This window comes from Alligator mississippiensis, chromosome 1 (assembly GCF_030867095.1).
Source record: "Alligator mississippiensis isolate rAllMis1 chromosome 1, rAllMis1, whole genome shotgun sequence".
Classification (NCBI taxonomy): Eukaryota; Metazoa; Chordata; order Crocodylia; family Alligatoridae; genus Alligator; species Alligator mississippiensis.
This window is the reverse complement of record NC_081824.1, coordinates 293225280-293241126: the sequence shown is the minus strand read 5'-3', so window position 1 is coordinate 293241126 and position 15847 is coordinate 293225280. Positions and strand designations below refer to the sequence as shown.

The following is a 15847-nucleotide window of genomic DNA, read 5'->3' as shown; positions in this document are numbered from 1 at the left end:
ACCCCTTGTGCTCCCTTAATATTTATTTTCCACAAAATTAGTGAATCTATACTACATGTTGTGTGGGTTTTTTCTTACATTCTGTATAAGATTCCTTCTCTCCCTAAAACTACTGGTTCTTTTGAAAAATACATGTATAAGTTCCATAGCTAGCTTGCTCAGATGATGAATTCCCTTTTAAAAAAGTAATAATAAATTAGCCACCCAGTATGTGATTGGGAGGCTGCCAATTACACCCAGGTTCTATTCTTGGTACTTCTGTTCTTCTGTAGATGGAAGATGCAAAAGGGAAGAAAGACTGTTGATTTATGGAGTGTGTGATGTATTGCCACTGCAGTTCAAAGCTAGGAAACTTGGTAGTGCCACAAACTGCTACCTGTCAGAATTTGCCACGTGGGATATGGTGAAAAAGGATTTTTAGGAGTCTTGCTTTTGGGGTGTGAGTCTGACTCTCACTTCAGACTCATGCTAAAACTGATCCCAATTGACCCAGCTGTAAATAGACATCTGGTAATTAGGATTTGAGAGTCAAAAGTGATTGGATGCTACTGGTCACAGAAACTAGTAACCCATATCCACAGTACCGTACAGGCCACCTGAGCACTACTTGGACCTGTCAGAATTTGTTACCCCCTTTCCTCTCGCCTCACTCCTGGGCTTCAGGGGAGTAAATTGTGATTCAGCCTGGTCTTCCTTTCCCTTTTGCCCAAGTTCTAGCTCAGAGGTACTAAATTCTAATAGATTTCCTAGTCAGTATTTAATACTTCTCACTTTTCCCGTCTCCTGACCCAGAATTTCTTACCGCTCACCTTTCCCTATCCTTAGCCTTTGTGATGTCCTATTATAAACAGGGGTAGGAGTAGCTACTGAAAGTGGCTCAGTAACACTGTTGTCATAATACGTAGACATGAAGCAGTACTAAGGCATAGATCCAAAATAAAGAGTTACTAGTGTGTGTTGCAGCAGCATGCTATCTAGCATGTAATGTTTAAGGTATGTCAACTGGGGTGCGCAAAGCGGGCCTTATTCGATTTGGATTTGGCCCGAACTGGGGGCAGTGATTCGATTAATTGATTCAGATCACTGTCCCTGATTCGATTCGGCTGAATCTGAATCTGAAGATTCAATACTGATTCAGAGAATCCACGATTTGGCCACAGACACAGCTTTAAATGTTTTTTCTACACACCTCAGGGTACCAGCACAGCTCGTGAACACTGTGAAGCTGGGATGAGCAGAGCAACCCACAGGAGCACGAGGGGGAGGGGTGTATTTCTGGTCCACTTCTGGCTCTGCCGGGGAGCCCACTGGGGGCCCCCCCTCATGCCTCCTGGCTCAGTGATCAGCCACAGGGTGACCACGGGTGCCCCCTCAGACCCAGGAGGCACCCATCGCTGAGCCAAGAGAGGCGCAGGGGAGGCTCCCCAGCGCACTCCCTGGCAGACCCGGAAGTGGACCAGAAGTGCTTCTGCTCCACTTCTGGGTCTGCTGCCAAGCACACTGGGGCCCCCCAAATCCTGTGGGAAGCTCCATGAGCCCCAGCATCGCAGCGTTCATGAGCCACCTGCTACCTTGAGGTATGTAGAAAAAACATTTAAAGCTGTGTCTATGGCCAAATCTTTCCAAATCTCTCCAAATTAATTCAGAGGGTTCTGATTCAATTTGGAGAGATTAAATGGTCCTCTGATTCGATTTGGATTCAGAGATTTGGCCACTGAATTGGGCCGAATCTCCACCAAATCGAATTGGGGACTGAAGTTTCTCACATCCCTAATGTCTATACTGCAAGATATATTGTTTAGTGTAGAGACAACTGAACTACCTCGGGTGCTAGAAACAGTGTTGACATGAAGCTTCATGCAGCAGTCTCACCTAACTTGAGAAAGTTGTATTTAACATTAAACAGTACAGGTTAAAATACATGGACATTACCAGGAGCAGGGTTGAAAACCCAGAGGATGATGGTCGTGTCTCCTCTTGTACTCTTTCATGGATCTTGAATTCCCTTTTTAATATTGGCAGGGAGTATCCACCCTCTCCCAGCACCTCACAGCAGCCTTTAGGCTAGTAGATAAGGCACTGTCCTGGGATTGGATGATGTGGATTTGAACAGTTCACAAGGGTCAGAAATAGACTGAAGCCTCCTGCAGCCTGTGTGAGTGGTCTAACTACTGAGCCATTGTACAAAAAAGGGGAGAATGGGGAGCCTGCTCCGATGTATTCTTGGGTGGTGCCTGCAACCAAATTTTGTGAAGTGCCTTATCCTAACAATTTGTTAGGCTTCATTGGAGATCACCTACTGAACTGAGTCTTCCAAGGGACTGAGGCAGGGGATGTCTGGTTTTCAGACTTGAGATGGGCACAGAACAGCTCAGCACCTTGGTCAAGACTGGGCCAGTTTTAGGCTGGAGTAGAAAAAACAGGTACTGACTAGAAGCAGTCCCCATAGGGTTCAGGCACCTAGAGTAAGTAACAGACAAACATGGATTTTCAGGATCACATTTTTGGCCTGGGATATCTAACTTTTACCTTAGTCCTACTTTAGTCTTCTGTGTCCCATTTGGGATTCAGCCCTAAGATGCTGTGCCTGTGTGTTGTGTTCCAGAGATACGAATTTCCATATTTTTTGTATGCCTTTCAACTGTTGTTAACTGCTTGGTTTACCATTAACGAATGGTGGTAGCAGTGGCTGGAGCAGGGTAACAGAATTGTTATTGTTAGGGTTGGGAATTTGACAAGTCAAAGTTCTGTCAATTATAGTCAAAATTGTAAAAAATTGCCAATAGGTCCAAATAATACACAGAAAAAGCACAAACTGTCCATTAATAATAGCTGTGGGGCTATTATTGTGCTGTGTGGGTTACATATGCCTTGACTTTTAATTCCTGATTTTCAAAGACTTAAATTTCTTGCTTCCACTCTGATTTGGGGAAGTTATTTATTCATTATTTACCTCTCTGTAAATTGGAAATAAGACCATTTCTGTGCCTGAAAGAGGTGTTTTAAGTATAAATACTTAAATAAATCAAACACTGAAGTGCTTAGACATTATGGTAATGGGGGTTAGAAATGCCTTATTTATGAATTTTGCAAACACATAGTAATTATTGGAACATGAGAGAGAGAATTGTTTAATCTTTTATTATAATACTGGTAGCTATGTCCCTATATTTGATTGAGAACACAGCTGTTTGTACAATTTTACTTTTCCCCTTAAGAATAAAAAAGATCAGACTTAATGTGTGCAGTGTAATATATGCAGTAGGCATCAGTTGACTTTTCCAGTCTTTTAATATGTGTGAAAATCTAGCCCAATAATTGTAGTTCAAACCTCTATAATGGAGGTTACATTGACTGCAATAGGCAAGCAATGCTGCACGAGCTCCTAGTATGATACTGTAGCAAAAAAGGCTGATGAATATGTAAAGAGGGGAGTTGTGAGCAGGCATAAGGTGGTGATGGTGAGACCAATAGTAGAACACTACATTCTATTCTGGGTCCACACTTTTTAAAGAATGTTGAAAAATGTAAAAAGGTACAGAAATGAGCCACAAAATATTCCATGGAGCTTACTCTGTTTACTTTATCAAAAAGAAGATTTGAAAAAAAAAAAATTTGTTGCAAGATAAGCACCCTCATGGGGTGGAAAAAGAATTGGTACTAAAAGTTATTAATGGTGTAGAGAGCAGTAGCATGAACTAATAACTGGATGTTAAAGTCAAACACATTCAAATTGGAAAAAACAGAAAATTAACAGTGATAGTGCCCACCCAGGGGTAACTTGCTGTCTGCCAGAGCATACGTGGCACGGGTGTTCCCAGGGAGAACTAGCAGCAGCACAAGGTGTGCGGCTACTAGTTGTCCCCGGGGAACCAAACGTCCACGTGCATCTGGATGTGGCCTATGATGCTATACCTAACCTTCTACTAAGTATTCTCTCTTTCCCCAGCTTTGTCTGCCAGTGGTTACAGCAAAAAACAGTACACAAAACCTGGAACAGTTTGAAGTACTAATTATCACCACCCTCTTATGGTTTTGGAAGAGGAGGAACAGGACCATGTATATCATAAATTCAGGCTCTTTAGGGAGCAGAGCTGTTTGCCATTGGAAGCAAGGGCCTCACGCATACGCTGGTGCCTTAATCAGGCCTTCCCTGTGGGAGTAGTTGAGTTCCACTGAGTAGGAAAGGACCCAGAGAAGCCATCTGGGGATCTGTTTCATTGTTGCTGAAAACAGTTAAAATAGAAACAAATGGCAGTATACCTTGTATCAAGGGTCTGATACCACTGGTGAATACATGTGTGTCGCAGGGCACCTCGGTACCCCGCTCCTAGAAAGGAGGAACTGCCAGGGAGCGAGTGAGCGCGCCCTGGCCTGACATAACGAGCCCAGCTGAGGCTTGCTCAGGTAATGAGCGCAGCTGCGGGTTGCCGGAGCAACTAAGCGGAGCCAGCTGCCTGTAGGGGGCAGGGCCTGGCCCTTATAAAGCCCAGGGCTGAAGTCAGGCTGGCAGTTCTCTGCCAGCAGCTGGAGAGGCAGGAGCTCTCTTAGCCGAGATATGGGAAGGAGCCTAAGTCGCAAGTACAGCTCATGATAGCCCTGGAGGCTTGAGCTATGATGAGGAGCTATGGTCAGGCGGCTTGCATTTGTGTTACAGCCTAGGGGCTTGTGGTTTTGCTTTGTGTTTGTATTATTACACCCGGAGGCTTGGGTGAGGCTGTAGGGGTTGGAGGAGGCCTCAATCACAGGGACCCCAGAGAGTGTGGGGTGCCCTAGCGCCAGGAAGGCGCATTATTGTTCATAGCGCCAGGGAAGGCGTTGCTTGCACGCCAGTGTATGAGCAGCTGGCGGCGAGGAGCGCGGCCAGTGGGTCGCGGGTGCAACCCGTAGGTTGCAGACGGGGACCAAGACCCCGGATTGCGTGTGGGGGAACATAGCCCCCCGGCCCCAGGAAAGGGGCGGTATTACTGAGGAGCCCAGTGTGGGCGCGGCGAGCCCCCAGAGAGGGGGAACGCCCTTGTACATTATTGAGTAGCCCAGTGTGGGCACGGTGAGCCCCAGAGAGGGGGAACGCCATTGTGTTTTATTGAGTAGCCCAGTGTGGGCGCACAGGCATAGCAAGCCCGGCCGCAGGCTAATGCGGCAATCCCCCTCAGACCAAGGCAGGGTGCTGCGGTTGCCCCTGAGAAGACGGGGAGTAGCAGCGCGGGGAGCCAGAGTCAGGAAGGGTATCCGTGCGGTTGGCCCATAGGACCAGAGGCCTGCTAGAGAGTCCCGAAGCGGAACCACACCGGCAGGGGAGGCCCAGAGTGGGCTAGATGAGAGTCCCAGCAAGAGGCTGGGCATGAGAGAGGAAGCCTAGGGTGGGCCACATTAGAGAGGAGGCCCGGGAAGCGGGCATATAGACCGGACAACGTCTATTACATCTGCGAGGCTTGGGGCGTGGTATTAGGGGCTGGTAGGAGCCATGCATAGCCCTTAAGGCTAGGGCGCTGGGGTAGCGCCCATTGTACGGGGAGACCCACGAGGGGTCCAGGAGCTGACAGGCCCGAGGAAACACAAGGCAGCCTCCCTATTACATATTCGATCAAGACGTGGCGGGTGAGAATGGAGGGTGCCCTCGGGCCGGAGTAGCGCGGTGAGAGGGCCTCAAGGAGATCACGGCCCTCCGCGAGGACTCCGCCTTGACAATGTGTTAAACTCCCCTCCATGCCACTCTCAAGAGGCTTTATATGTCTACCAAACAGTGGTTCTTAGGTTCTTGAGCTTCAGTAGTCCATGCTCGTAGCTCTGATCGAGTACCCAAATTTGCTGGCCCAGAGTGGCCATTATGCCTGTACTGCAAACCCTTAACTTTACTGCTTTCTCCTTGTGGTATAACTTAGTCAGAAAACAGGCTGATTTAAAATAATATGAATTTGGAGACTTGGTTGCAAGACTCCCACTGCTTCCCTGGCCCAAAGGAAGTGATCTAATAGATTGGTTTAAAAAAAAAAATGTAGTGGCTAGCTGAGCCAAAATCTTTATGATGCTAGAGAGCTGCAACCCTGTCCTGTTTATACGTGGGTGTCTTACCTGTCACCCAGTACCACTTATCTGCATACATTCACAGGGATCCCATGTCTTCACAAAAATGTATCATTTTCACATATTGTGAACAGCTTATCGAGTCCCATACACTTCAATGAAAAGTTATGGTGCAATTGTACTGTTTTCTTTCCCCTTTTGTGCATGGTGGTATATGGTAGCCTGCCTGCATTTGAAAGGCAAGAACTTTGCGGGGAGGGGAACAGGTGTAGCCACTTGGATTATAAATGATGTGTGTGTCTTCGTGTGTAATAGTAAAAAAAATCCCATTGCCTTAGTGCTTTCTCTTCCACCACTAGGTGGTGGTGTTTGTCCTGCAATCTGGGCTAGTACAGAAGACAGTTAATACTGTAGTTTACTGATGTAGAATTTGGTTATAATTTTATGCTAGAAATATGAAGTCTGTTATTATCACATTATTTTCTCTTATGTACATTTGCTTCTAAAGATGCTCCCAAACCCCTATTCTGACATTTGTGGAAGCCTGTCTTTGTTTTCTTCCTCCCCTAGATTGTACATAACCTTATTTACCCAAACTATATATTGGATTCCTCATATGTAACAATAAATAAGCAATATGAACTTGTTGTTAGAGGACAGAACTGGGACTCGGGAGATTTGGGTTCAATTTTTCAATTCTGCTGCAGCCTTTCTGTGAGATTTAAGGGCAAGTCATTAAATGTTTGTGCATCTTGCTGCTCCATGTGTAAAATGCAGATTATAGTGCATATTTATAGTGCAAACCCTGAGACACAGAGACCTTGTCTTGTACTGGTACAGTGCCTAGTACAGAAAGACCATCTCCTCTAGGGCCTCTAGGCACTGCAATAATAAAGGTAACAAAATAATACTGCTTTTGTCCACAAACCTGGAATTTTAATTAAAATTGCAAACTGAGAGGTACAGTACTTATGGTAAAAGACTCATTTTTGTACTAGAATGCAGTAATAAGCAAGATTAGCAGAGTACATGTTTTAGTAAGATAACTGCACAAAACTACATAATACTGGATTTCAATCATTTGCACTTGTGAAAGGAATAAACTTTAACTTCCTTTAATTACATAACCAAGCAGGACATTTTACTTGGAATTTAATTCACATAATTTCCTTTTAATATTTTAGTTAAAAGCCATTTTTAAAGAAGTATTTTCCAGTTTACCCTGTGCAGAAACCTAGCCATAGTTATGGGTAGACTTTATAAGGCAAGAGTTAATTTTGCTATTTATACCAACAACAGATCTGGTTTAGCAGCTAAGTAGGTTTTATAGAGAACTGCCAAGATAAAAATTGAAGAGATGGAGTTAGCTGCCTTGAGTGCAGAGTAATTTCAACATCTCAATTTATCTAATTCTCATGAATGTACACTAGCTTTTTGAAAATAATTCTGGAATCGGGGTAAAAACAGAAGAAGAGGACCACACTGAATGGAAGGATTGGATGATTCTTGTGAAAATATAATGTATCTAGGATAAGAAGTTATCATCTTGATGAAGGCTTAAATCAGTGGTTCTCAACCTTTTTAGACTTGTCACCCCTCAGGAAAAGCCATCTCTTGGCTTGCTTTTAAAAAAAAATAATTCTTCTGTTGCAGAGAACTGGGAAAGACTACTATACATACAAATGAATGTGATAATGACAAATGGAAGGGCAGGATCATTCAGGAAGGTCAAGTTTTTACTGCATCTTCTGTCTGTTGACTACCTGATTTCTCCTTATCTTGTTTGTATTTACATAAGCCCTTGTTCCATCTGCTGCTTACTTCTGCTGTGCCTGCTGCTTTTCCAGAGACCCAAGGAAGGGTACTCTGATACCCTGAAAGCTTGTATAAGTTTATCCCATCCATGCAGTTGGTCCAATAAAAGATATTTCCCACTAAAATTCTTGCACACCAAAATTCTTGTTTCTCACATTTCCTGGACCATAATGGCTGTAACATCACTTCAGTTGTCACCACAAGTCAGATACGTTTTGACACTATGAACTCCTATTTGAAATCTCTGGGTTTCTCTTGAGTCACATGTAGGTGTCTGTACACATAACAGTGCTAATGTTGCATGATACCCTTAAAGAATTTTGCTTCACCCTGGTTGAGTATCATTGGCCTCAATGATTGGAAACAGGATGTTTTTCCTGGCTGAGGCTGAATAATTGAGCCTAAATACATTTTTAAATGGTTCTGTCCTCCTTGCTGGATATATTCTAATAAAATGACATCAGAATTAATCCAGTAATTTTTAAGTTTAATACACTGCAATGTGCCACTGAAATTTTTTGACACACAGATCATTTAAAAAAAAAAGAGGCCACAAATAGTGTCAGGCTATGGTAAGTGAGGTAAGTCAAGCACTGGGGCTGTTGTCTTTGCGATAAAATTTGCAGTGCGGATCATCAATAGCATTTGAATATTGCAGTAAAGTTGTCAGAATTAGTTTTTCAGAAGTTCATTTTGTTAGTATAAATGTTTTCTCCGGGCAGTATTTTGGAAGTAAGATCTTTCTACAATCAGGTTTTTTGTTTTTTTTTTCCTTTTTCCTTTTTTAATAGTGGTTTAACTGTTTGCTATCTGTTTAGTTCACTCCTTAATGCTTTTAAATAACTGATCTATAGTAGTCTTAAGCTTTTAGCCTGGGTTATGGAATCCTGCACTATATTTTGTGTATGTGTGTTTATATTTGCATGAAAGTTTATAAGTACATTGTACATATTTACAGAAACCTACTCCTTAAAACTAATAAATGATCATAGAACTTCAAATGCTCTTATTTGAAGAAAATATTAAGCTCAGTCTGAGAACAGATAATGTATTATTTCATGGGTGTAATGGAACCATGATGCATAGGAACGGCCAAATGAGAGGCATAACAAGGCAGTGGATACAGAATCACATGGCTGCACTGGCAGCGGTTATTTTTCCATGACCCCCCTTTCCAGCTCCCCACCTCCTCCAGTTTGGTGCCCAGGACTGCTTCCCTGGTCACCCCAAGACATGCTGCTGGGCCAGATGGTCTTCTCACTCATGTCTATGGGATTTTTTTTCCCCTTTTTTTTTTGCTTAAATTTATAATGGAAGATGGATTTGTTAAAACATAGAGAGCTGCTTCCATAGATGGCTCCAGTTTGTGATAGAAGTTTAGATCCTTTTGTTAACAAGAGTCCCAAGTCATCCAGTTCATAACTGAACCTACCTAATGGGCATGTCTATACAGTCATTTATGTGCAGCAATTACTGTGCATTTAGTTTTGTATTTAATGTTACTGCTCTAAATTCTCTCCCTCTTTGTCTGAACATGTCTGTTTGCAATTCAAGTAATTTTAAAAACTAACTTAATAAGAAAACTGCTATGTTAAATATCTCATTTCAAATATGCATGCTGCTCTCAGTGTGCCCACATACAGCTGTTCATTTAAGACAGTCTTGTTGAAGAGGCATAGGCAGCTCCTTAGCACAGGTAGGAAAATTCTAGTACTATACTGCTCCTCTGACCTCCAAGAATTTACCTGTGTGATCAGCTTCTCCCCTAGATTAGCTGGACTAGGACCACTGGCTGGCTGGATTACAACCCAGCCAGTCTGTAGGGCAAAGATGTTGGGCAGCACTGGTCTAGTGCATATAAAAACACTTTGATCAGGTTGGGATCTGTCTTAGGGGAGTGATGGTTGTGCTTGGGACTCTTTGGGGATGGAGGAGAGAGGTGTAAAGACTATGTTGCAGCTTCTGATTTGTGCCCAGGTGAGGTGGGAGGAAAGAGGCATGAAAGTGGTTTGTGTGTGTGGGGTTTTTTTGGTTTTTTTTTTTGTTTTTTTTTTTTTATTCCATTCCTCTCCAGCAGATGTTTGAAACTGAAATAGCATCCAAACAGATGGTGGGACAAGGCGGTTTGCCTCCAAAATGGTGTCCTCAAGAACACATGAAACACAGGGGTAAAATTAGCCACGGAAACTCCTCCAGCTCCAGGAATGCAGCTGCCCACACCATGCATGCCTTGAGCTTTTCTCCCCAGGCTTATTTTTATGTCATGTTCTAACAGCATACTGGGCTGCAGTGGTAGGAGCATTGCCTGCTGATCAAGGGAAGTGATTCTTCCTCTCTTCTGCACTGGGGAGGCACCATCTGGAGTACTGTGTTCAGTTTTGCACCCCTCCCCCCCTCTACAGAAAAGATATGAGCAAATTGGAGGGAGTCTAACAGAGGGCAATTAAAATGGTTTGGGGGCTACGGGACACGACTTCTGAGGAGAGGCTGAGGGAACTGGGCTTATTTAGTCTGGAGAAGAGAAGACTGAGGGGGGATTTGATAGCAGCCTTCAACTACCTGCAGGGTGGTTCAAGAGAGGATGGAGCTGGACTGTTTTCAGTGGTAGCAAATGACAGGACAAGGAGTAACTGTCTCAAGTTGCAACAAGAGAGGTTTAGGTTAGATATTAGGAACAACTCTTACAAAGAGGGTAGTAAGGCACTGGAACAGGCTGCCCAGGGAGGTTGTGAAATCTCCATCCTTAGAGGTGTTTAAGACCCAGGTAGACAACGCCCTGGCTGGGATATAGCTGGAGGGACAGTCCTGTTTGGAGCAGGGGGTTGCACTAAATGATCTCCTCAGCTCCTTTCCAACCCTCGCTTTCTGTGTTTCTGCAAATTAAACATGCGTCTATGTCTGGACTGTGTCCGTGCTGACTGGCAGCAACATCCGTGGAGGGTGGGGGCACGTGGCATCTGCCCGCGCGGTGGGGGGCGGCGCCCGACGAGCAGAACGGAGGGGAGTGGGCAGTGCCCTCACTCAAGATGGCGTCGGCGGTGCCAGCCGGGTCATGCATTGCGCGAGAGAGGTCGCGGCTTCTCATTGGCTGAACCGAGCCGGTACGAGGAGGCGCATAGGGAACAATTCAACGGTACTCCTCGGCGGTCCGACTGCGCGCGCAGCGGGGGCGGCTCAGCCCCTCCCCCGGCCGCCCGCCATGGAGACCCGGGGGGCCGGCGGCTGCGGCTGCGGCTGCTTCAGCGGCGCAGCGCGGAGTGGCAGGTGGCCGGGGCCGGACGAGCCCCAGTGGAGCTTCATTGACGACCAGATGGAGGCGGTAGCGCTGCGGGACCTGCCCTCGGCCGCCATCGCCTGCCGCCTCGACCCGCGCGTCTTCCACGACGGGCTCTGCCGGGTGAGGCCCGGACCCCCGCACCTCCCCTCCTCCTCCCCCTCACCACCTCCGACAGTCTCCCCCCTTCTTGTGATATCCTGTCAGGCTCGTGGGTTGGAGTGTCCGCCTCCTCCCCCCCCCGTCGATCATCCAGCTTTTTTGGGGTCATCTGATCCCAGCAGTCTGATCCAAGATGAGAGGGGCTGGACCCAATGATTTGTAAGGTCCCTTCCAGCCCCTAAGGTCTATGAAACTATGTGAAAAAATTAGTCGTAGACAATGAGGGTTGGCAGAGACCACACCGTGGCTAGCGGTTCTCAAGTTTTTTTTGTACCAGGGCCAGTTTGTAAGCATCTGTGGCCAGTCCTGACCCAGGGCCCCCTGCCCCCAGGCCCTGACTGCCTTGTGTGGCACAGGGGGCCCTAGCAGTCCCATGCAAGCTGGAGCTCTGCTATCCTGCAAGGGAAAAGCCGCTGTTTCCCACGTTTTTCTCCTTTAAAGTAGAACCCATTTTTAAAGTTTGTTCCCGATCTTTTTATACATTCTTGCTACCCACTTTTAGGTCATAACCCACAGGTTGAAAGAGGCTGGTATATGGGATGGTTTGGACAGGGCTGATCCTGCCTCAGGCAGGGGGTGGGCTAGGTGCCCTCCCTTCCAGCCTCGCTTCTCCATGTCTTGGTGCCAGGCTTGTGGCAGGTCCCGTTGGTGCTTGCAGGTGCTGTGAGAGGTCATCGGGCTTCCAGGGGTGCCACCTCGGTGGACTGGAGCTGAATGCGTGCCATGACTGAGCTGTCGTTGATGCTGCCGTATTTGTAAAACCTATCCATGCATGCGTGTTTTAAGGGTGAGGGCAGGAGTCCTGACATGAAGACTGTTGCTGTAGAAACCCTCAGATAATTATTATGATTTTAAACTTTCCTCTAAGAAATTGGAACTGGCAGTGTTTAGTCCTCAAATCACCCAGCCTGAACCTGCAGTCCCTTCAGGTGTCGAATTGGACGTTGAAGTGCCTGTTTGTGCGAGTGGGAGAAAATGAGAAGCTGTTTGTAAGGTTGGGTGCATCTGTTGTCAAGGGTTTACTTGTGGTGTTTGTAATGATTTAAATTGCAAGTTGGGGGACTGGTAGACTCCTGAAGGAGTCGGGCTAGAGGGGATCTCCTGAGGTTGTCCAGCAAGTCGAACCCCCGGCCTGAAGCAAGATCATCCCTCTCTGACATCAGATTTACTATTTGGTATGTATAGCTACTTACAGACATTTAAAAACAAACAAACAAAACAAACCTGCTTTACCAGAAACAGCAGTGGATTAGTTTGACCTGGCTCCACAGCATCTGTATAGATTGGGTGCTTTAGTGGGGCTTTTTGGCCTTTTTGGCTAAAGATAATCCTATCAGGTATTAGATAAAAGCACCCCAAAAAAGCCCTAAAAAGCACCTGATCTATACAGACATTGGGTGAGATGGGTCCAGCTAATGCACTGTCTCTTTAGTGCATGCGCTGGGTTTGAAGTAAAGTGGCTTTTTTGTTCGTCTTTTTAAAACAGCCTTTGTGTGTGTCTGGGTGGGCCCTGCTACACCTTCAAATTAAAGCTGGATAGAAACCAGCTACTGAGATGTTACACGTTTCCAAGCCATAACTTTATAGCTGGTTGAGTCTTTTATTTTAAAGCTGCATAGTCATTTTTATCATGTGATAATTCCTCTGCAGGTGTGGCTAGTCTAAATTTATTGTGCGATTAACTCTGCTTCATCGCTGCTGGAGTTTAAAGAAATGCCAGCAAAGTCAATGTCCCTTTTCTTCAGAACTTTTTGTAGTTTTTTTTCCCAATATGTTTGGACATGATACAGCAGGGGACTTTTCCACGTCTAAATAAACGGTCTTTGTTGGGTTTAAAACTGAAAATCTCTGTTCATCTCATTAAAGCTTATTTTTGCAAGATTTGGATGTTTGGGACAAATCTGACAGTGTCCCTTTCAAAAGACAGCTGCTGGTTGTCATGACAATAGGTCATTTAATGCTTCTCCATTCAGCCCATTGTAACACATTAAAAAGATGACTGACATTTAAAAAAAATGGCTAAAGTAGTATGTCTGACTTTAAACATCTTGCATTTATGGTTATTATATATATATGGTTTGGACAGGGCTGATCCTGCCTCAGGCAGGGGTTGGGCTAGGTGTACTCCCTTCCAGCGTCGCTTCTGTAGGATCAGACCTGTCCAAACCATTATATAATATATGGTTATTATTTAAAGATGATTAGGTAAAGTTTTAACTACTTCTGTATTACCAGATGTCTTGTCAGTATGTGTTCATCACTGCCATTGGCACTGCCAGTAACTGTCCATTTTTCTCCAACATTGAGAAAAATGTTAAGTCATCACAGGCATACCAGCCTGTCTCTAAATGTTTATGATCATAAGAATGAAGAATAGATTTCAGTTTTGGCCATTCAGGGGCTGTTGAATATATACCAGATGTATATCTGTGCTACAGTAGTAAAAAAGAGATAATGGACTATATGGTACCTTTCAAAGGGGTGAGGGGAGGGTTTGAGCAAAATGACAGATTTGAAGGGAGAGAATTTAAATTAAGAAACATGCTTCAATGTAGTGTGTTAATTCAACCGTGCATCATAAGACAGTAAAAATGTTATACCATGCACCCAAAGACAGATACTAAGAATTTCTTCTTTTTAGCTAGAGCTCTTTGGAAAAAATCAAGGAAGGGGGACTGTGTTTTGTGTATCTTGTTTGAAAAATAACAAACATTGATATAATCATTTAAATATTCTAGTTTCCACCGTAGGCAAGTAGATTTTAGCTTACTTTAGTGTAGGAATGTGATGTGGGGTATGGAGCATAGAGTGGAACAAAGATAGTTGTTTCAACAGAATTACTTGCTGCTTGCAGTGTGTGTGTTGTTTTTTTTTTATAAGGCATTCTTTCTTATTTACCTATTTCCTTCAAAACGACTGAGAGCTTGATTTTTATTTTATTTTTTTTAAATTCATGTGAATGGCAAAGCTGCTACTGTAGGTGACAACCACTTGAAACTTTCTGTGATGAACAGAAATATTAAGGGAGGATGCAAACAAAATATCACTGGGTCCAAGATCTTATATACTAAAGAAATTAGAAATGTGATGCTCATTGGCTATTATATTTATTTGTTAGATTTCTGTGCTGCCCTCCCCAGAAAGGCTGCTTTTTTTCCCAGTGGGCAAGTATCTTTCCCTGAAGTGCTTTGCAGTGTGTTCAGGTTAGCATGCCTGAGCTATCCCAAACTGTTTTCTTTTTACTCAGTTTGTGGGGGTAGAGAGGGGAACCAGTTATCTGTAGAATTCCCTTGTACAGGAAGGGACTCGCACAGAGAAACATCTGGTTTTTTTTATGCCTAGGAGAGTTGTTTGGCTCAAGTACCTTCTCAGTTCTGTTATGGCAGCATTGCATGGAGAGAGAGGTGGTCTTGAAACCAGTAAGCAGTGGAGATTGAGCATGCAGCTGTTATACTCATGAGCTGCTGCATTCTTTTAGTAGCTCCAGTTTCTCAGCCTACTTAAGTTCTGGTATCATGTGAACACATTAGTCTAATCTAGAAGTGACAGCCATGAATCACAGTGACATGGCCCGTATTTGAAAGGAGTCATCTGTCTTTTGACCAGATGAATCTGCAAGTATTACCTTCTACTTGAAACTACTTTCAGTATTTTTTTTTTTTTAATCCTTAGACTTAATATTGGCCACTGAAACTCATTTTCCAAGCAATACTGCAAAATAATTCTAGATGCACTGTAAAAATTGCTGAAGCAGCTGGTGAAAACTCTTGAAGTTTTTTCATTCAAAATGTTGAATGCTTCTGACTAGTGTACTCTGAGACCAGGAAATGCAAAACTCTAGAACTCTTGGTTCAAAGATTATACCTTTTATTAGAACAACTAAGAAACCGCACAGAAATTATCTTTCTTTGTAAGCATTTAGGTGCACGTGCGCTTCTTCAGACTGAGGGAAAATTAAAGGTGGTAAAAGTCCCCATAAGTAGAACATAAATGTCATTGTGTACAGAGGTGTAGGTTGTAGCTGTGTTGATCTAAGGACATAGGCAGATAAGGTTCCTTGGGTGAATCTGATATCTTTTATTAGACCAACCCAAATATTGGAAAATAATTATTAAACAAGCTTTTGGGTTCAAAAACCCTTCATCGGGCTAAGGAAGTTTCAGCAGTTGGTGTGTGCTCTTCCTGGATTGTGTACAGAGGAATCTGAAGATGGATGTCTGTTCCTCTGGGTCCATGAGAGTTTCTTTGTGTGAGTTGCTCTTCGATGTGCAGATGAGACAGGATCCTAGATATTTTGGACTCCCAGGCTGAGGTACAGTGCTGAGCCCCAGTGTAGTTGTTCTGTAGACGAAGAGGGCAAGTGCGCATCAACTCTTTTCTCAAGTAGCTCCAAATGATAGTTGCTACATGATTTAGTCACAGCATATAAAAAGGGTCCTTTTTACTTGCTGTTTGGTTCAGTACTTCTCAGAATAGAAGAACTCGGGTGGTAAGGGTGGAATAATTTAGGATCCTGCCTCATCTCCGCATCAAAAGTAATTCGCACACAGACTCTCATGGACCCAGAGG

At 44.3% G+C, this 15847-nt stretch overlaps 1 protein-coding gene across 1 annotated transcript in view; it reads left to right on the top strand.

Moving 5' to 3' along the window:
• The first annotated feature begins 11009 nt into the window (after positions 1–11009).
• The window catches only part of RCAN1 (regulator of calcineurin 1), a 67671-nt gene continuing 62833 nt past the window's right edge, over positions 11010–15847 (top strand). Inside the window, exon 1 of the mRNA XM_019476414.2 lies at positions 11010–11239. Within this exon, the coding sequence (XP_019331959.1) occupies positions 11042–11239 (198 nt within the window). The 5' untranslated portion in view covers positions 11010–11041. The remainder of the gene's footprint in view (positions 11240–15847) is intronic.